Here is a 23,506-nt window from a genome sequence, read left to right as displayed (position 1 = left end):
GTCTGTGACACACATATAATCGAAATTACTCTTTTATAAGACAGCACAGGGCCTTGTTTTCTAGGGATACAAAAAAAAAGGTCTACAACTGTTAAATTTTTGTACATGGTTATTTTTTCCCACTATTTCCACTAAGAACAATAATAATAAATAATAACACTGTAAAATGTACAATTTAGCAAACTGAAATTTGCTAAATGGCACTGAGCCTCGTGACGCACTTCCGAAATCTTACGATTTCCAGTCATGTACATTTTCATTGCGCTGTAATCATATAGTTGACTTAAACGTCTAATAAAATGAGAGTTCGCGGGATGATTTCAAATTCGGACGTTTTCAGGGACAGGAGAAGACATATTCTGATGGTTACTGGTATCTGTATTAAATATGTTAGTCACTATTCTGTATGCCAAAATATGAATATTCAATAGTCGCACTGTCAACGTGTTACTGTTAAAAATTATTTAAATGTTTAACATCTTTAAATCAAGTAACCGCACATTTATTCAGCCATTTAAACAATGGAATAAGCAGTATAGGCTCGGAAAAAGAGCACCAACGCACGGAAACAAATTAGCCATGGTTTTACTACAACCAAAACTGTACATTCATCAGGTATGAAATATGATCAGTAAAAGAAAAATACTGTTCACGAGAATGCGGCAGGTTAGTGGGGAAATATATTTATTTATTATTCATAATGCACATTATAACATTTCAGAAGGTTGAAAATGATTCATGTTAACGCAGGGTATATAATTAATTGTTTTTTAAATAAATGCCAGCCCTAAAATGAAGTAATAATCTGCGTTCTCATGAAAAACTGTCTGTATGTAGATGCGCTGAACGCAGAGTCTACTGTATATTGTACATTATACTATTTATTTAGCATTTAAAATGTTAGTTTAGTTAGTAATGTTAATAAAATGTTTTTCATTTTAATGTTAGATTTTATCGATTTGGTGTTTTTTCTGTTAATTTATTTAGCAAAATAATACAAATAACTATAAAAAATGTATTGCTTCTAAATCAAAAAACAAAAATAATAATTGAGCAGAACTGTAATATCTATGAATTCCTAATTTAATTTAGAATTTCTTTAGAATTCCAAATGAACATGAATGACTGAATTTAAAATTTGAATTCTAAAAATTGTTCCACAAGAATTGTTTCACACTGATTGATTTTCCAGCTGAACACGAACAACTAAATTTGAATTCTAGATTATTCTAAGTGTTATTTCACTAGAATTATACTTAATTCAGAGGCCTGGTGTTGGTGTCTTGACAAAATTTTATAAAATAAATTTATTTTGAACTTATTTTAATTTATTAGAACAAAATAGTTTAGAAATCAGTGATTATGTCTCTTTAAAATGAAAAATAATGTCTACGACTGTTGAGTTTAGTTTAGGGATGTACAATGTTAGTGCCATATCAGTTATTAGATGATATCAGCTTTATTTTACACTCAATACTGTATGTTTATCTGTGCACTATTTATGCTAAGAGCATTAATAAGAATAACAATAACAATGTAAAAAGCATATTTTTTGCAAATCATGTCAAATCAATGTCCATTTTATACTGTACATTTTAACGTTTGTTTTTAGCATTTAAAATGATAGGTTTTTGTTTTTAATGTTAGTTTTTTTAATTGATTTAATGTGAGGTTTTTTTTGACCTGGCATTTTGGGTATTTTACAACCTTAGATAAAAATCACTGGGACTTACTTATGCATGCAAAGGAATGTACTGAAGAGTGAAACAGTTAAAGTTGGCCGGCGGGCTCTCAATATTCAGCTCCAGGGCTAGCAAGTTGGCACAGATTTTTTCAGGCCAGGCGCCCCACACAGCTGAGGCCGCCAGCACCTCTACTCCGTGCCAGGTGATGCCATCCGCTCAGCCAGGCACCAGGGAGCCAAGCAGTGCCCACAGCAGGTGGTCGAGCGCCCGCTGCCTCCCCAAGCCGGCAGGCAACATCCCAGCAAACCAACTGGCCACCGAGTGGAGAACAGCAGATTGCGCCGATTGCCAACACGGACCCCAGGACAGCCCGAACCTCAGCCTCAACCTGCTCTCCAGAGCCTCAACCAGAACTCACAAAGGAGACAGACGCTAAAGAACGACGGAAGGCGAAAAAGAAGAACGTGTGTGTGCGTTTCGGTGGGCTGAGTGAGGGATGGTCATAGATGGAGAACCACCTGCCAAGCATGCACAGCCAGAGAAAATGGCCTGTGGAAAAACAAGTGGTAAAAGTATGAGTCAACTCCTCAGAAAAACCAAAGCCAAGGAGACATACCACAGAGAAGTGCACACCAGAACAAAACTCAAGCTTGGAGCTCAGGGGTCCATTAGTCACATTACGAACCAGAACAAACAAATCGGCGTCCACGTTCCTCAGAAACGTGCCAAGTCAATGACCAAATCTGTACGCAATAAACTACATTTCTGACAGAATGAGGGGATGTTGCTTTCAGCAGTAAACAAATATTTTAACCGCTGAGCTCATAGGCGTCATACATACCTGCGGAAAGACATTTAGTTGCTCCCAAATGTCTAAAACGAACATTTAGAGTCATGCACGTGGAGTTCATGTAAATAATTTTCTCCATTTTAAGCCTCAGTAATTGGATAAAAGACTAATGAGACTTAGAAGAATTGTAATGAGGGCTTGGCTTTCTAACAATAACAATTGAGTCGCTAAGACCAGTTAATCTTCAGCCTTCACATTTGATTTCTTCATACCGAACTAAACCCAATACAAGCAAACGCAACGTTTTAAGTTGTGTTCTGTGCAGCCGTGCTCAGTGTTTCTACATTGTTCAGTCCACTGTGAAAATATTGCAGCTTATGAATTATGAATTAGTTTCAGATCATTGTTGTCAGTGAGAGGTCTTAGAATGGATACTAGCGGTTTTGGCTACAGTTCCCAATGTGGAGCTCTGGATTCTGAGAGAACTGATAAAACATACTGCATCACAAATTTTCATGCCAAAAACCAACCAAAAAAATAACACCCCTGCCAAAATTAACAGGGATGAAGAGAGAATCTTTACAGAAAATGTTAAAGCTGTTGTTTTGATTAATTCATCCCAAAACAACAGTTCACAAATAATTTACTCACCCCCTTGTTATGCAAGATGTTCATGTCTTTCTGTCTTCAGTCGTAAAGAAATTATGGTTTTTGAGGAAAACATTTCAGGATTTTTCTCCATATAATGGACTTCATTGGTGCCCCGATTTTGAACTTCCAAAATGTAGTTTAAATGCAGCTTCACAGGGCTCTAAATGATCCCAGCCAAAGAAGAAGTGTCTTATCTAGTGAAACGATCTGTCATTTTTTTTTGGAAAATAAAAATTTGTATACTTTTTAAGCACAAAAGCTTGTGCAGCACAGGCTCTGGGATGCGCGTTCACATACTACTGAATCATGTCAAAAGGTCATGCCGAACGTAGGCGGAACCACAGACCCAGTGTTTACAAAGCGAACGCACAGACTAAGAAAGTGCAAGTAAGTCAAACGCTGCTAAAAAAAAAAAAAAAAAAAAAAAAAGGTACAACGACGTCAGACGATTCTGAAGTTGTAGGAGAAAATAACATGGAGTTTTTCAACATACTCTACCTTTTAGAACCGGAGTACACAGACGATAAACTTGTGGTGATTCGAAGACGTGATTCGTAGCAGTGATGGGAAGTTCGGATCATTTTACCGACTCGGACCTTTGAGTCTCGTTCAGCAAAATAAACTAATCTTTTTTGAGTCATTTCATTCATTTTAGCAAATTTCAGTATCATGTGACAGCCCCATAAGATGAACGAACGACTCAAAAAAACCGAAGACTCGAAACAGGTGAACTAATTCAAGTACAGAACCTAATAGGATGTTGAGGATGCACGACTGAACGAATCACTCCTCGAGACGATTCGTTCAAAATGAACGAATCGTTCAAGAACGATGCGTGGACACACATCACAGAGCCTGTGCTACACAAGCTTTTGTGCTTAAGAAGTATACAAATTTTTATTTTTCGAAAACAATGACCGATCGTTTCGCTAGATTAGACCCTTCTTCCTCGGCTGGGATCGTTTAGAGCCCTTTGAATCTGCATTTAAACTGCATTTTGGAAGTTCAAATTCAGGGCACCAGTGAAGTCCACTACATGCAGAAAAATCATGAAATGCTTTCCTCAAAAACCATAATTTCTTCACGACTGAAGACAGCAAGACATGAACATCTTGGATGACAAGGGAGTGAGTAAATTATTTGTAAATTGTTGTTCTGGAAGTGGAGTTCTCCTTTAAGCGCTTTCCGTGAGCACGATTCGAGATGGAGTAAACAATGGACAAATGCGTTTCATTCATTCATTAATACCACATTCCACAATACCATGGTGCGGTTAGTGCTACTACAGTAAATCTATGGTAAATGGCGATTGGTAGATTAAAAAGCCTTCATACAGTATCACGGCACACAGTGTTTCTCCTGTTTGTCAGCGCTGTATCATCTGGCTGTAAACCGAGTTATTTGTGTTCTGTGCTGAATTCAACGTTATCTTGATTAACAAACTGAATATTTGAAGTATAAACAAGTACATTCTCACCTAAAAAAAACTCTTAAAACTACATTCCATGACACAAAAACAATATTATTTATGAATTTACAGTGTGTTTGGGCATCACAGCCATGACACTCGCTGTGAGAAACAGCAAGCAGATTAATACAAATGGTGAAACGTTTGGAGCTCTGTTATTACTAGAATATGGCACTCCTGTCAGCCAATCAGATTTGAGGACCAGAATGATCTGTTGTGTGTGTGTGTATATATACAGTCTTTAGATACAGCACTCAGAGTTTCTCTTTCAGTGCAAGTCAATGGGATTTTCTGTCAACTTTTTCATAAAAATCATGTGTGATGGCTTAGAAAATCAACAGACAGGTATTATTTGAGACTTCATGTCCATAATGCAACGTCCAGGACAAACTATGCACCGAAGTTTACTCCAGTACGAGCAGCAGTGACAGTTATGCTTGACCAAGCCAGTGCCATTAATACATGGAAGTCACACAAAGATGGTGAATAAAAAAGCTTTTTCCTCAAACTCTCGATTATTATTCTGGAGTGACAGCTGAGAGAAAAAGAAAAATCGAGAGAAAGCAAAGGAGATGGCAAGGGAGAAAGAGAGCTACTCCTCTGAGAGTCAAACAGCTCTTCTCTGCCTCATCAATATGGAGACTGCTTGAGTTGCTCTCAGGTTGGAGAGGTGTGATGAATAATGTGTGTGTGTGTGTGGTTTGGCAGATGGGGGAGAGAGGGATCAGTTGGGATAGAGGGGGAGGTAATGAGAATGAAAGACAGCCATCTCACCCTGATTCCCGGAGCACTCCTCTTCGCCTCCGCCTTCAGCCGAGTGGCTCGCAGCGCCGGCTTGGTTTTCTTGTAATCCTGTTTTCCTGAGAGAGAAAATGAGGTGCTTGGGTCATTCCTGCCATGTGACATTTGGAGGTACATTTGCATTTTGAGTTCGGCTGAAAGCTTTTTTTCATTTAACAGATGAATAATCTTTTAATAAAACAAATATAATGCATTTGCAATTGTCTTCATCAATGTTCTATTACGAATCATTAAACTAATGCATTTTGCTGAAACATTCTTAGTTTGCCTTAATGTATTTGCCAGCTTTAACCCTTATTAACATGACTTAATATGAGCCTGTTAACCTTCTGTACTACCTTACATAAGATAAATTAGTATTTAATTTATGCATGGCTGATTTAGTCTGAGCTTATATTAAATATACAAAAAGGCACTATTGCAAACTCTTTTTATTCCACATGAATTATTGACTTTCTATTGGATCAGACTGGCAAAAGTTAAGAGGATTTTACACAAAATTAGAATAAAAATGCCCCAAAATGTTCTTGTTCAAAACTGTTTCCTTATAACATGTGTCACATTACATCTTTATTGTGGTATTGCTTCAAAAATACAATACAATGCTATTCATACTATTCATACAATGACTTATAGCTTTTAAATAATGAGCATGTTTTTAATTTCAGAAATAAAAATTCATTTTGATATTTTTTCAGACTTCAGAATCTGGTGATATAACTGTCCTGCTATCGTAATGAAGACAAAAGTTGCATTAAAATAATGAAATGAAAACCTGATAACAAAAAGAAAGCCATATTGTGTATTTTGGCATGACAGTTTATTATTTATTAGAAAAAATAGTTAATCAATAAAATAAAAAATAATATTAACAAAACTGCTTCACAACTGTAATATTAAATACTTTAATAACTATTCTTTAAAAAAAAAAAAAAAATTAAGGTCATATGGTGCGACCAACATGCAGAACCGTAATTATATTTATTAATAATTAAGGTCATATGGTGCGACCAACATGCAGTAATGTAATTATATTTATGCATTAATAATTCATGATAAAGAACAACAAATTTTATATAGTATATAAATATATTAGAATATATTTTAACACTTTTCCGAAAATAATTATCAAGATGTGTACACACATGCATTTACGTTGTAAAGATAATGTATTTTTATGATTAAACTTTATTTATTATTACTGTACATACAGTGACTTACCCCTTTTAAATAATGAGCATGTTTTTAATTTCAGAAATAAAAATTTTGATATTTTGATATGTTTTCAGACTTGAAATGAAAACCTGATATTAAAAAGAAAGCCTTGTTATGTATTTTGGCATGACAGTTTGTTATTAAATAGTTAAAAAATAGTTAATAAATAAAATGAATAAATAATTTTAACAAAACTGCTTCACTACTTTAATATGAAATACTTTAATAACTATCAATATTTAAAAAAAAAAAAAAATGGTTATATAATGCGACCAACATGCAGAAACTTAATTATATTTATTAATAATTAAGGTCATTTGGTGTGAACAACATGCAGAAACGTTATATTTATGCAATAATAATTCATGATAAAAAAAAATGTATATTAGTATATAAATATATTAGAATATATTTTAAAACTTAATTATATATATTAAAATAAAAAAATAATTATCAAGATGTGTACACACATGCATTTACGTTGTAAATATAATGTGTTTTTATTATTAAACTTTAATTATTATTACTTTCCACTTGATTACATCACATTACTTTAGAAAATGAAATTTGTTTTTTTAAAACCATATGAAACCAACATAAATATGGCAAGTATAATTGTGTTTTAAAAGATTTTTCTTTATTGTGTATTATTTGTCATATTTGTCATTTATCCATTGTATATAGATAATGCAAACTATTTCACACGCTATTTTTTAGGCAGTATACAAAGCATATACGGCACAGTATGCAGTAAGCAGTGCTAGTACTCGGTTAACACAGAGAGGAAATCATGAGCGCACTAGTTCACCTCCGTGGCAGTTATCAGGCAAGCACTGCAACGAATCCGCCGGGCAAAGCGGCCACCTGGAGCGTATGTGTGCAAGGTGTGCGAGGAGCGTGGTGTCTCTAATTAGAAACAAACAGACGAAGGAAGAGAAGCGAAAAAGTAGGAAGGCAACAGCTTGGTGGGCAAAGGAGGGGGCCGTCCTCGGTGGCTGCGGCAGACCCGGGTCAGACTCAAGGTCTCAGTGAGAGCTGTTGACACACAGGGGCCATTTCAAGTGCAACTCCTGCCTCATTAAGACTTATTTACATGGAGTGGAGGAAAGAGAGAGTGTCCTTATCCATCTTCAGCAGCAGACTGCCAGGCTGGATACTCTCAGATGCCTAAGCTAGACACTGACCCCTCCCCAGGGACATTCGCAGGTCTCTCCTGCCTTATGGTGCACCTTCTGTGTGCGACGCAGGCCTGCAAGAGGCCATTATCAGAGGTAAACATCCTGTTATTTTGTTCCAGTGCTGAATGATGGCTTGGTTCGGTACAGACCGGGCTGTTAAATAATGAACAGTGTGTTTGTTTGCAGAGACTTGTGGAAGAGTTCTCCGTTCAGTCTTGTGGGAAGGAACTGCAGGGCATTAATGCCAATCAAAACTAAACTGAACTGACCATTTCCACCTTAAAAAAACATTTCTAAACAATCCTAGCAACTGTTGCTGTTTGCCAAATTATCAGGTGAACTTTCCTTAGTAATATATAGCCTATTTGTTTATAAAAGACCTTTCATTTTAAATATAATTTAACAGGATATGTTCATTTTAAATAGAATTTACCATGAATTATCAAAAAATAGAGTAAAATGTTGCAGGGGCATTTACAATAGAGGCACAATCTACCCACATTGTATTTATACCCACATAGTATTTTTCTATTTTCTACCTTTAAATTATTTGTAATACACTCTGGCCACATTCACACTGCCAGTTTTTGGGATTGACAACCGCATTTACTTACAGGTGTGACTCTCGAAATGTCCTGTTCACACAGCTTCGAAATTTCCTGTTCAAATAATGTCTGTATGAACGTCCAACAGGAGTTAAGCCCACATTACTTACAAGTAACCATAGCAACACAGACCAAAAGGGGTCATCGGATACCCATTTTCCACAAGTTGATATGATTCTTTAGGGTCTTAATGAGTCAATAATATACTTTAGTTAAAAATTCTCAATGGTTGTGTAAAACAACACCCTTTTTACCTTGTCAGAGCTTTGCAAAAATCATCCCATTCTGATGGATTGTTCCTTTAAATGCAAATGAGCTCGGCCGGCCCGCCCCTCTCTTCTCTATAGAGTAAATGATGACCACTATGTTCATTATTACATCCAGCAACACAACACCTCAATTGCTCAATCGGAGATATTCTTGTCTAACCTACATCCCTGCTTCGGCATCGAAACTATGGAGGTTGGACTGTGACAGCTGATCTGAGGTAAGACGCTCATGTCAATCAACTATCATGGGAGCGGCCTCTGTCAGTGTGGCGCACACACCGACAGGCATCTGAGAATGGCTCGATTTGAAAAAGGGGATATTATTTTTACAGATTAATTAAAAACCACTGCATGGATTTTTATCATTATGGGGAAGATTTGTACATACACTGCCAACACACATTAATGTTCAAACAACTTTGAACTTTGCATCTGATGACCCCTTTAAACTCTTTTTATTCCACATTGATTATTTACTTTTTTCGATCAGACTGGCAAAAGTAAAGAGAATTTTACACATTTTTTTGACTGTTTCCTGATTGTTGTGGTATTGCTATTATTTTTGTTCTATCATTTTATATATTTTTTTTTTCCAAATTACAATAAAATGTTATTTATACATACAATTACTTACACCTTTATATTATAACCATGTTTTTAATTTCAGAAATAAAAATGAATTTGGATATTTTGGGGGGCATAAAGTATAAAATGTCTGGGTTATAGAACTGCTATCGCAATGAAGAAAAAAAGATGCATTAAAATAATGAAATGAAAACCTGCAATTAAAAAGAAAGCCTTATTAAATAGTTTGGCATAATAGTTTATTATTTATTAGAATAATAAGTTTAACAAAACTGCTTCACTACTTACTAGTATTTAATCCAAATTAAGGTCATATGTTGTGAGAATGCAGAAACGTAATTATATTTACAAATTAATAATTCATAATATTTGTAAACAACAACAAAAAACATTATAGAATATATTTACAGTAGAGACACAGTCTACATTGGTACACACAGTATATTTCCTTTCCGTAATAATTATTTGGAAAACGCTGTGTCAGCCTTAATTTTCAAAAGAACAAAATTTCTAATGCAAATTATGTTTTATTACTGCAACTTAATGAAGATGTTTTTATTCTTGCAATTCTTGCATTTGCCATATCGCTTGCTATTTTGTTATTTGTTTATATTATTTACTAATATTGTTTTTTAATGACCAATATGTCCAATATATATTTGACCAATATATATTTTATAATCAAGAGTCTGATAACCAGTTCATTTTTTCTTTCATTTATTTTAAATTCTTTATTTTTTTTTTTTTATATATAAATAAATCTTATTAGACTGCAATGATAATTCTTAATAATAATAATAATAATAATAATAATAATAATAATAATAATAATAATAACAACATCATCATTAATAATATTATTTTTATTATTGTCCATTTTCGCTATAAGCAAAGTTGTCTTGTAATCCGAAAGGTCAAAAATGTATTTCATCTTCATTTTGAATAATGTCTAATTAATTGAATATATGTGAAAATTATTATCTTCTATTTATTTGTTCTGTAGCCATAGTAGAGGGGAGGGCTTATATAAGTGTCAATCCTAGCTGTTTTCAAAAACAACAACAACAACAGCAACAGCAACAAAAACCTATATATATATATATATTCCATCTCAACCTGTTACCGGCATGTACATCAAAAATGAATTATGTCAGCTTCCACAAAATACTATGACTGTCTCTATGCCTCTCTTAGAGTCTACATGAGTTTACACTCGCACCTGCGGAGATTTTACATGGTGTGGAAAGTGAAACTCGTTTTGTTCCAAGCCAACTGGGACAGATTAGGTGTGTGTCTTATTTTTCTTGAAACTTCCTGTTGTGGTGTAAATACCCACAACAAACAGCCTCAGCCATCTGTTCCAAATGAATAGTTAATTGTAATCATATCAGAGTTTGAAATAAATTGTTTATATAGTGAGACTTTGTGGCCCTGCCAGTACGCTGAATCACGCGCCATTGAGTTCAATGAGGCGCTTCTCTCTGCGTGAGCACTCGCTGATGATGACGACTCCATGGCCTTCTTGGCTTTGCCGTCTCACTGCGGTGGTGCTCAAATTGGCCAGCGATACAGAGGCGGGCTTTGAACGCACCTTCGCCCATTAATCACCATTCAACTGCATCGCCGCAGTGCAAAATCTCCCCCACTTTATTTACCGAAAGTGGAATGGAGCCTCTCTAATGTAACATGCCATTGTTTCCTGTGTACTAGAGCGGTGTGACCTCTCCTTACACACTGTGCTGTCAGATGTTGACAGGGAAGTGACAAAAATCAACCCACAGGGCCAAGGGTGCCTTTCAAAACCGCTGCAGCTGATTTCATTTCAAAAGCCATGACTCCTCATCCAGAAACAGATTCCCTTTCCATCAGCCCGGCGCTTTTCTAACGTGATCTGGCTAATTCACAAATTGCATTTCATTACGGGAGAAAACAAGCTCTTTGGAGAGTGGAGAAAAGCTCTCTGCAATTATTCCTGTTATAGGATTGCAAAAAAAGTTCTGATAAGCCCTCTGTCCAATGCTGGCAGCCAGCAAATAAATAACTTGGAAAAAAAAATAGCGAGGGTCTGTTCAAATAAATAAGAATGTTTGGCATTTAAACAAAAAAAAAAAATAAAAAATAAAAAATCATCAAAACTACGCACCTCTATGAACTTCTTCACAAACAGCTTTACAGTATGACGAATGAATTTCTGTTTAAACCATTTGTTTTGCATTTCATCAACTGGCACAAAATATGACTGGAATTATGAGAATTTCATACAGAAATGTGTTGTGTTATTGTTTCATGGGCTCAATGCTTACTTTTCTTATTTTTAACTTAAAAAAATTTAGGAGCACAGTCAAAATTTCAGGAGCACCTTAGCCTTCCCATTTTGAGGTGATATTTGACTCCTTAAAGTAAATTAAAGGGGAATTTTGTTTTTACCTATGTAATGTCATTTTTCTAACTTTATTAAAAGTATGTCAATTTTGAAAAAAAAAAATAAATAAATAAATAAAAAAAAAAAAAAAAATATATATATATATATATATATATATATATTATAAGCCTTTTAGAATTTCTAATTAAAACAACAGAATAAAAACAAATAAAATAAGAATAAGTTACCAATCAAATGAAATGATTATTAAAAATTTAAATACAGAAATTAAATTAAAGCTACTTTAAAAATGAAACTAAAACTGCCAGTAGGTGGCGGCAAGTCACTGATTTAATTACTGAATCATTCATTCATTTGGTTTGTTTGAATGGCTGATTCATTCATGAATAAAGCAAGTCTTTATTAATGGGAAATTGAATCATTGACTCACTAGATTTGTTTAATGCATGTTCATTCATAAACAAAACACCACTGTGTTTCAATGGAGATGCGCAGTGGCTCAGTTGTGACTTGTTTTAAACTGTTTTTTGACAACAAAATGGAGCAAAATCAGTCAGTAGTGTTATAGTCAGACACTTAATATTAACTTCCTGTTTATTTAACTGTTGTATTAAATTAATATCTCATTTACAAACTCCCTTAATATCATTAAAAGCTGTCACTCATCTTAGTTCACTGCATTCTCACAAAGTATCAAAAGCAAGTAATCATATGGTTTTATTGAACAAAACTGTTAAAATACATAATGTTTTACAAACAATAGAGCTAACTGACATTAGGCATTATAACAAATGCCTGTGGAGCGTGTTAACAGCCTGACGATTGTTTTTACACATTACTGCGCAAACTAATCCTTGTTTAATATTAACTAAACAACATTTTAATTCCAATTGCCACTTAATCTTTAATATTTGGCAATTTCTTTACGACCACGATTATGCAGCCACTGTAATTTCTTGAATATCTGGACATCAAAACATGTAAGAGGGTTCAAACCTTTATTTTGAAATTGTGATGAACAGTTAGCATATTGAGATATTGATGTATTCCCTTGTATTTGCTTAGGCTTCTAAATTATTTACCTTACCAATCTGATGAAATGGCTCATGTTGCGTTCCTAGATGAAGGTTAATAAACCCAAACTAACAACAATATGCAGAGATGGAGTTTGAGAGGCTCCACATATGTAAACAATAACAGTTTGTGTGGAGCAACATTTACTGTGAATGGGGCTGCTCTGACATACACATAGTCAACATAATCTAAATTTTAAATATTAAACCTGCATTCCACATATTTATTTAACTGAACTGCAGCGTTTGTGAATTCACAATAGCATTATGCTTTGCTTTATTATGATTTTTAAATGGGTTTAATATATCATGGAGCCTTGGAAAACAGTCAAATAAAGCCTTTCATGGATTCTCATGGAATGAGCCACTTCTGGTATTTTGCCAGTTACTCAACACGGGCAAACTGCAACTGAACTAAATAGAATTGTGACCGACCTAAAAAAAATATAATTACGAAAGACAAAACCTAGAAAAACAAAACAAATGCTGTATATTTTCATGCCAAATACTTTGGATTTAGTGTGAACAGACCTTTATGTGCCAATTTGAATCCAGCATTGACAGACTGGACATGTACTGGGAGTGCACAGAGGTCAAAAATAAAGAACTTTGTCTTTGTAAACAAATCAACACATTTCATACAAAACAGAGAGGCTCTTTACCACAGATTTTGTCTGTACACAGAGGCAGGGAGCGCAACCTTTGCACGCAGGCTGCGGTAAGTGTTGGACAACATCTAAAAACACTGTGACATGACTGTGATGCACAAGTGAGAGTTCTGCCAGCGGGCGACCAGGTCAGACCACAGTTTTGAAAATCGAGAAGATCTGTACCATGCAAGATCCATTCAGCCCTCATATCAGAGATATTAAGACCATATACAGATCAGCCGAGTGCACATTCACAACAAAACGATCACAAACAGAGAGAGTTAATAGGTAGGGATGTGTCTGAGTGTTTGGTCATGCGAATAATTGTTGGACAAAGGCAGAGAGGATGGTGTGAATGATCTTGACTCTAGGGGGATGACCATACAGACCTGAGGAACCCTTTTGGTGGTTGACAGCTCTCCGGAGTCCATTATGCAACTTAATAACAGTATTTAAAGTCAATGTGTCTAGAGCAGCCCTACAAGGTACTTGACATCACAAAAGCTTTCTCTCCTTAAAAAAAAAAAAAAACGGAAGAAAGCAAGACCTGTCAGGATAAAAATTACCTTCCCATTACAATCTCAAATTACGATGTGTATTCTCCCTTTGTGTTGCTTTACGCTATTTTGGGCGCTTTTTTTGTTAAACAGCGATTCTCTGAAATAGGCTGATATAGACTTCTTTTCAAAGCAAACTGAGGGAAAGAGAGGGAGGACTGGGGGGGGAACTCAATTGTCCACAACCTGCTGTTACGACTTTGAATTGATGAGACGCAAAAGAAAGAAAACAAAATGGGATATGTCTGAGATTCGCAAGCTCCAGCAGGAGTTCAGCTTGTTATGTTGCCAGCACAGTCATGCAGCACAGGCACAATAAGGCAAGGTGACGGAGCAACGCAAGCTTAATCGTCCTACTAAAGGGTGCGATATGAACTCACATAAAATCATGTGTATGAGACAGGTTCTTTCCGCGGGGAGATGATATCGGCGTGCACTGTGTTGCAAATTACATCGGGGATGTGTCAATGAAAAACAGACATCGCTTTAGTGCCATTATAGAGCTGTCTCCATATCTCATCTCTCCAATGAAAATGAAGAACTTCCAGATGTAAAATGGAGGATACAGCTAGACTAACACCTACTCCTAAAGGTCTAAAGGTGAGTTTTCAAAGGATAAAATCCAGTCATTTAAAAAGGAATCCGCACAATTGAGAATTTCATGTCATTTCGAAAGATTTTCCCACATAGATTTCGCTACAAGTTTAACTTGATCACAAAACCACAAAAATACTTGGTATGAAAGTGTCTCTATGCACAGTGCTTCATATAGCACTACACTATTGACAATAAGTAAGAAATCCTTGTTTGACCATAAAATTTTGCTTATGCGATTTCACCCTAAAGGAAGAGTTCACCCAAAATGAAAATTCTGTCATTAATTACTCAAACTCAAGTCATTCCAAACCTGTAAGACCTTTGTTCATCTTCAGAACACAAATTAATAGCGGTCATGAACTGCCTTTGTTTTTTATTGTGTACTCTGAGGTCCACTTATAATAAAAAAAATATAATTTAGAAGTAATAGGCTAATTTCTGTCCTATTTTTTTAAGTTACTCACACTTTTGTTGTGAAATCACTGTCGGATCCAATGTAGAGCCCTGCATTTGCGACTGAAAACTACTGCGTGCGAAAAAATATTTAGGAGCATCATGTGCGACTGACCTGATCAGCATATTTGTGTATGTGCTGAGGGGAGCTTCAAAGGTTTCTACGTGTTTTTCCAATGTTGAGTAATGTATTACAGACATATCTCGCGAATCCTTTCATAAACAAAGTGTAGATAGAGTGTAAATAAGAGACTCACTGTGCAGTGTAGAGAGCTTCGTTGATTATAATGGAACTTTGTGAGATCGCGATGAACTAAGATGAATGACCGCTTTTAGTGATTTTTAAAGGAGTTTGTAAATGAGATATTGATTTAATAGAACAGTTAAATAAACAAGAAGTTAATATTAAGTGACTTACATTGTTTTGACTATAATGCTGTTGCCTGATGCCTGAATAGTCTGAAACAAGTCACAACTGAGCTGCTGCTCATCTCCATTCAAACACAGTGGTGTTCCGTTTATGAAAGAACATGTGTTTTTAAATGAATCTAGTGAGTGATTCAATTTTCTATTCATAAAGACAGTCACTTGCTTTATTCCTGAATGAATCAGCCCTTCGAACTAATCAAATTATATGATTCAATAATTAAATCAGTGACTTGCCACCACCTACTGGCAGATTTAGTTTAATTTTTAAAGTATCTTTTGAGTTATTTAAATCATTTAATATTTCTGTATGAATATGAACATGAATTTATGAATTTCATTGCACTCATGCCACCTCTGAGCCTCATTAAACATATGAAAACACACCTACAAGCCCATTTTGTGTTCTTCTATGCCACCTCTGTAGTACAATTTATTTTGTTAGTACTGATTTCATTTGATTGGTAACTTATTTTGTTGTTTTAATCAGAAATTTTAAAAAACTTAAAAAATATATATTTTTAAAAATTTGACATAAAAGATGACATACTTTTAATAAAGTTAGAAAAATGGCATTACAAAGGTAAAAACTAAATTCACCTGTATCACCTTAAGCAGTCAAATATCACCTCGTAATGGGAAGGCTAATTTTTGATCATATTTTTTGATTATTGATTAAAATGTGCTCCTAAAATTTTGACTGTGCTCCTAAATTTTTTAAGTCAGGAGCACAAGTAAGCGAGAAAAGTAAGCGTAGAGCACAAGAAACTGTTTTTAGAGTAACGGAAAAGTTCTTAGTTCTGAAACTTACAGGATATTTTTATAGTACAATGAACTCTTACATATCAAAAGAACAGGAAGGGAATTTTGGTTTCTCAGTTCATGACCCTTGTAAGATATTTTGATAAAATCCAAAAGCTTTCTGACCCTATAGACAACAGACACATTCAAGGCCCAGAAAGGTACTAAGGACATTGTTAAAATAGTCCATGTAACATCAGTGGTTCAACTGTAATGTTATGAAGCAACGAGAATACGTTTTGTGCACACAGAAAACAAAAATAACGACTTCATTCAACAATTTCTCCTCTTCCGTGTCAGTCTCCAACACGCAATCACAAGAATACCACGATGCATGCACGTGGTGCTAATGACACAGAAACCGTATTTCAGTATTGTATTTCAGACTTAATAACTCAATTTACCTCAACAATAGCAAGTTTTTCCATTCTGAGGTGAAAAAAGTCAGAAGTCTGGAATATAAACTCAAAAGAGAGAAAGGCGAGTTCATTTTTCATTTCAGAATTGTGAGAATAAAGTCAGAATTTTTAAATTTAACCTCAAATTTACCTTTTTTATTTTTTTAGTCCATGGCTTCCATTGACTACCACTTGAAACTCATTTTCTGCAACGAGATAGGCTCCGCCCACAAAAACGGCATCACTGTTTGCAAACAGTAAATTGGTCTGTTCATTTTTGGGTGAAGTAATCCTTTAAACTTTGTTACTTTACTACATGAACTGAATTTGCTATTGAAGAAATGTAATTTATACAGCTTTGCTAGGTGTTTACAGCACTGTTTCTCCTCATACACCCCCAAGCATCCATACTGATATTGTCTAAGTTATAAAACAAACCCCATGTTCCTTCCGCTAACACAGCTGGCATGCTAACCGGTACTACTATGATTGATAGACCATACAGTGCCTTGGATAAGAAAGAGGAGGGAAAAACTTAGTACTGTTTCCGTTATAGCTAACACTAAATTATACAACAGAAAGCATAAGTCAGAGAAAAATAGAGTTCAGAGACTATAGAAGCTAAACATGAAGACTGTATAAAATATGCGGCTGCTTATTTAAGCTTTTTCTTAAGTCATGCTGCTCTGTTCCCAGCTGAGCATTCCGATCATCAAATCTGTTCATGCGTAACATTCATAAGCAATATAATCACAGTGGCTGAAATGAAGGAGAAAAACCAACATTTCAGACTCTCTTTAATAAAACACTGGATGAATATTTGATGAAGGTTACTAACATCCATATTAAAAAATAAAGTCTACTGGAAAGCATAGAGGTTCTCACCGATCTGTTTACGGTACTGATCGACCGGCAACTTGACAGAACTTGCATCCTTTTTCCCCATCCTTCATTCACCTGAGAGAAAAACAGAATGAAAAATACACCAAGTATGAGGAAAGAGTAAGTAAAAGCAGTGAAAAGTAAGAGCTCTGTGTCTGTTTGCTTACAGGAATCAATGGAAAATGCTACTGCAGTCCTCAAGTAAAGATTTGCTATGGATATGGCGTAAAATACTAAAGACTTTTGCTTTAAAATAGATACGAATGGGAATACTACCAAAGCTTACCTAATGGTTAAACACTGCTCATCTACAAATCACCAAGAACAATGCTTCTCAAATGGTTTTGCTTCAAGACCCAGATTGTAAACTGAATGGCAGTGTGACTCAATGTAACACTATAAAATATTCACAAGCTTTATAACACTTTGAGAAATTGACAATTTTGTAACTTATTTCTTGCAGATTTGAGGATGAGGAAATATCACTAAACCTCTGACATTCAGCAGTTTATTCCCTCTAGTTCCCCCTTTTTTTCAGGTTGCTACCCACCAGTTGTGAACCACAGCCTTGCACTTACACTTTCAGAGCATCACATCCTAAATTGCTGCAAAAGTCATGGGCGATTGTGTAAGACGGAAAGCATCTTGAAGCTAGAAAGAGAAATTTGATGTGAGACACATCCCCAGAGGTGGCAAGGGACCTCAAGGAATTCAATCATGCGAAGGTCGATCCGAGACATAGTCTATTTGAAAGTCTTCCCATGCCTGCAAACCAGCCTTACACTAGTGAATTTGTGTTAAATTGCTCTACACTGAATTCCTCTGGTCAAGAATATGTATTCTGAATTTATCAAATGTGGGTAGAGAATGATTTCCAGAATACCTAATTGTGTTACATATAGCTAGTTAACGATTCATATAAATGATTCAACCTTTGTGTCGATAACACAGAAGACTGTCCATGATAGAGAAAAGAAAATATTTTAAAAATCTTGTTTAGAGCACATGTGCAAAGGTCTAAGAAAGGTTTAAAATGGTTCTTTGTATTCATTGTTGGTTTCACAGAGTTTTGAAAAACGTACCATATTCAAGAAAAGGTTTGATTGATTTGACTGATGATTCAATAAAATTATCATGTGATGTAACCATTAAGCAGAAAGTGGTTACATAATTTTTTACAAATATTGAAGCAGTTTTGGTAATATATTAAGAAAAAAAAAAACATTTAGTCATCATATGCTCATCAAGGAAAAATAAAAAATAAACAAATTGTACACTGCCATTCAAAAGTTTGGGATCAGTATTTTTAATTTTTTTTTTTTTTTAATTTGCTCATCAAGGCTGCATTTATTTGATTAAAAATACAGAAAAAAACTGTAACATTCTGAAATATTATTGCAATTTAAAATAGTGGTTTTCTATTTTAATATACTTTAAAATAGAATTTATTCATGTGATCAAAGCTGAATTTTCAACATCATTACTCCAGTCTTCAGTGTCAAATGACCCTTTAGAAATCATTCTAATTTGCAGATTTTTAGTAAACGTTGGAAACAGTTGTGCTGATTATATATATTTTTTTCTTTTTCAGGATTTTTTTGATAAATGAAATGTTAAAAAGAACAGCATTTATTTAAAATAGTAATCTTTTGTAACAATATACACTACAGTTCAAAGTTTGGGGTCAGTAAATTGTTTTCTTTCTTTCTTTGTTTGAATTAAATTAATAGTTTTATTCAGCAAGAATGTGTTAAATTGAGAAAAAAAAGTGACAGTTAAGACTTATGTTATTAGAAAATATTTTTATTTTGAACAAATGCTGTTTTTTTTTTTTTTTTGCTTTTTATTAATCAAAGAATCCTGAAAAAAGTATCACAGGTTTCAAAAAAATATTAAGCAGCAAAACTCTTTTTAACACTGATCATAAATCAGCATATTAAAATTATTTCTGTAGGATCATGTGACAATGAAGACTGGAGTAATTCCTGATGAAAATTCTGCTTTGCATTACAAAAATAGACTATATTTTAAAGTATATTAAAACTGTTTAAAGTGCAATAATATTTCACAATTTACTTTTTTTTCGGTTTTTGATCAAATAAATGGAACTTTGATGAGCATAAGAGACTTCTTTAAAAACATTAAAAATCGTACTGATCCCAAACTTTCGAACGGCAATGTATTATTTTAAACATATCTGTTCATTCAATGCAGTGTTAAAGTGGGTTTACCACTGCAAAGATTGTCCATTTATATTAAAGAAGCATACACTCCATCTCATTTTACACTACTCTGACTTTCCCGATAGAGATCTCAGATTGATTTCCATAGCAACTGAAGTGAAAAAAGCCAAGAGGAGGAAAAAAAAAGCACCTTATCTTGTGATGTATGTTATAATGGTTAGTTTGGAAGGCAAGGAATTTTGAAATTGGTAATGGGTTAAGTGCATTAAAGCATTAGCCATACTTACAGCCTCATGAGCTGTTTTTATTGTGAAGTGGTCAGGGAGCCCTTTATCAGGATTCTGCGCTCCTCACAATACTATTTGCAATCAATACTGCTTCCTCTGTTAAAGACTGGGAAAAAAGGGTGCATGAGCCAAAGGGCAAGTCTATGTTTCTGATGATGTTTAAACTTCTCTGACCTATTCTCTCCCGGTGAAATCGAGCCGTAGACCTTCGACCTGATCCATTTTGGCTTATAAGCCGGAGATCTCCAGAGGAAAGGTGTGCAGGCTTCGTGCTAAGAGCCTAGACTTATTAGCATGGAAAACAGAGAAGAGCTGGAGGAAGTGCAGAAGTGCATGAAAACACAGAATTACAAGGCTGTTTTCATCCTCTCCTGAGGCATGACTGTGTGAGCCGAAACCTCCCCTTTGGCTGTCCATGTAAAATGAGTTCAAGGGTCGTCTCAGCATCCTACTTTTGATGTCTTTAATCTTTACTTTAAGTTGATGTAATTACAAGGGCTCCACATGCAACAACAAAGTGGGAGAAAGAGGAATGGATTACTTTTCCAAAGATGCCAGAGGAAGAGGACCATTACAGTGTTTACACAACATGGATTGAGTCAAGCCCAGGGGCATGACCTACAATGACCATACACTTCCTTTGTAATAAGTGTGACCACTAAAGGAAGTTGTCAGGTAGCAAACATGGCTATATTTGAAAAAACGTGTGTCTTATTTCTACTCATATACCCTTAGGCTTTAAACGGTGATGATTCAACCAGCGGTCAGGGAATTGTAGGGTCACAAAGTGGGTACCGATCTGAACTAGACATATAATGCTTGACCGAGGCCAGTCAAAAGAGACAAAACAACAAATACTGACATAAAGTATATGTTTACAGAATATTTAATATTTCAAATTAATAAGACATAAAACTTGCATTATCTAACACGTATAAAAATCTTCAAAGATAGCAGTATCCAAATTGCAGACAATATAAGTTGGGTGAGCTGTGGTCGATTCACAAATAGAAGGAGATCGCCAAGGGCTATGTGTACCAGCGCTTTGAAGACTCAAATTGAGACCAGAATCCTTTTTCAGAAGCTAAACTACAAAGGTTTTGGTTTGAAAGAGATTTAAGATTAAAATAAGCACCTCAGGCATTTTTAAAAAAAAAATGAATTAAATAAAGACAGCATTATGCATTTTAGCAACCAAGTGTTCAATACAAAAGGTTACCATTAATGCAGCTAAGAGGTAAATTATAACCTGAACTAGATTTATTTGATATAAAATGACAATATTTAACCGAATCTGGGATTATTTGGGGATGTGCGTTTGTTTCACTATTGCATATCTCAATATGTGGCATGTGGCACGTGGCACACATGCAATGAAATCAATAAGTGTAAGCACAAAACACTCCCTTATCAAATGAATCACAATGTCAATTATTACAAAAGAAAAGAGAAAAAAATATGTATAATATTTATAGAGCATTAATAGATAGAGCAAAAAAGACATTTCGTTGACTGCCGATTTATCTAAATGCCACGTAATGGAATTGCACTGTTTACAGTTTTCATCCCGTCAACGTATCATCCAGTTCCTGCAGTCTGACCTGAAACTGAGACAGTCTGCGAAATAATCCAATCACAACACAGAAACCGAAGGGCTCGCCCAATCACAGACTGTTCGGGGGCGGGCGCTAAATCAAACACGAATGTTTGGGTTTAGGAAGCAGTAAAACGCGACAGATAGCAAAAAAAAAATCATGCTTAAAGCTTTCAGTAGTCAGTATCACATATCTAAATGCAAGGTTATATTCATATCTGTGCAAAACGAGAGCGTTATGTCTGAGGACACATACTTACCACTTAAAAGAGGGAAAGAATCTTCTCCGTAGTTCCTGTTTCAGCTTTGTGGATTTCAAATGGATGCGTGATTCAGCCAATCACGAGTTACTCGCTTCAAAGAAACGACTGCGTCATTAGGTGGGCGTACCCACAAACCAAATCTTCAAAACCAAGCTGTCAAATGCACTGAAGGAAAGACTGAACACACACATAAAATAATAAATAAATAAATATATATATATATATATATATATATATATATCATATCATATAATATCTGTTCATGTAATATATTTGTAATAATCTGTACAAAATGTATTTAAAATCTAAAGCTAAGTATATTTTTAAATGAAGGTTTTATTTAAAAGAAGATAAAAATGCATAATAAATCAAACGGCAAACCCATATTTCATGCAGCAGCCTTCAGTTCTTTCTGTTTTATAGGGCTGTTGAATTGTTTGATCCACATACAGAAAGATAGAAATTGCATGGTGTTCACACAAATGATTTTTTCTTATTTAAATTGAACAGTAAGATTTTTCATGTTTTTTTTTTTTTTTTTTTTTTTTTTTTTTAAATAAGTCTGTTCTGCTCACCAAGCCTGCATTTGTTTGATCCAAAGTACAGCAAATACAGTAAAATTTTGAAATATTTTTACTATTTAAAATAACTGTTTTTTTATTTGAATATATTTTAAAATGTAATTTATTCCTGTGATTTCAAAGCTGAATTTTTAGCATCATTGTTCCAGTCACATGATCCTTCAGAAATCATTCTAATATTCTGATTTGCTGCTCACAAAAAAAAACTTTTATTATTATTATGTTGAAAACAGCTAAGTAGATTTATTTCAAATTTCTTTGAGGAATAGAAAGTTTAGATGAACAGCATTTAGCATCCTTGCTAAATAAAAGTATTCGTTTCTATAATTTGTCTCCTGAAAAAAAAAAAAAAAAAAAAAAATTAAGAAAATCGCCTTTAAAGTTGTCCAAATAAAGTTCTTAACAATGCATATTACTAATCAATAAGTAAGTTTTGATATATTTACAGTAGGAATTTTACAAAATATCTTCATGGAACATGATCTTTACTTAATATCCTAATGATTTTTGGCATAAAACAAAAATGTATAATTTTGACCCATACAATGTATTTTTGACTATTAGTACAAATATACCCCAGCAACTTAAGACTGGTTTTGTTTTGTGGTCCAGGGTCACACACACACACACACACACACACACACACATATATATATATATATATATATATATATATATTTACCAACTCCAAGTTTTTGAATGGTATAGTGTATAATTTAAAATATATATATATATACTCAACTGTTTTAAATATTGATAATAATAACGATAATAATGCATGTTTCTTGAACAGCAAATCAGCATATTAGAATGATTTCTGAAGGATCATGTGACACTAAAGACTGGAATAATGATGCTGAAAAAATAGCTTTGAAAATGTTACTGTTTTTGCTGTATTTTGAATCAAATAAATGCAGGCTTGGCGAGCAGAAGAGACTTCTTTAAAAATGTTTAAAAAATCCAAAAACTTTTGACTGATAGTGTATCTGTATTTTAATAATATATTTTAGACAAATATGAATAATTACAAGAACAAATTCTGTTTAGTCCCTCAAGAAATACAAAATCATAAGCTGTATGCATGACAACCTGAAAAGAGGGTCAGAGGTTGAATTTACGAAGAAATTTAAG

General features: G+C 34.3%; 1 protein-coding gene across 1 annotated transcript in view; it reads right to left on the bottom strand.

Annotated features, from left to right (window-relative positions):
* The window catches only part of triqk (triple QxxK/R motif containing), a 29,627-nt gene extending 7,754 nt beyond the window's left edge, over nucleotides 1–21,873 (bottom strand). The window contains exons 1-3 of the mRNA XM_051137423.1: nucleotides 21,792–21,873; nucleotides 17,471–17,542; nucleotides 5,369–5,454 (exon numbers count right to left, since the gene is read on the bottom strand). Of these exons, the coding sequence (XP_050993380.1) occupies nucleotides 5,369–5,454; nucleotides 17,471–17,531 (147 nt within the window). The 5' untranslated portion in view covers nucleotides 17,532–17,542; nucleotides 21,792–21,873. The remainder of the gene's footprint in view (nucleotides 1–5,368; nucleotides 5,455–17,470; nucleotides 17,543–21,791) is intronic.
* Nucleotides 21,874–23,506: the final 1,633 nt, after the last annotated feature.

The sequence above is a fragment of the Labeo rohita genome, chromosome 19, assembly GCF_022985175.1.
Source record: "Labeo rohita strain BAU-BD-2019 chromosome 19, IGBB_LRoh.1.0, whole genome shotgun sequence".
NCBI lineage: Eukaryota > Metazoa > Chordata > Actinopteri > Cypriniformes > Cyprinidae > Labeo > Labeo rohita.
Note: the sequence above shows the minus strand (reverse complement) of the source record. Positions and strands in the feature narration are given on the sequence as shown.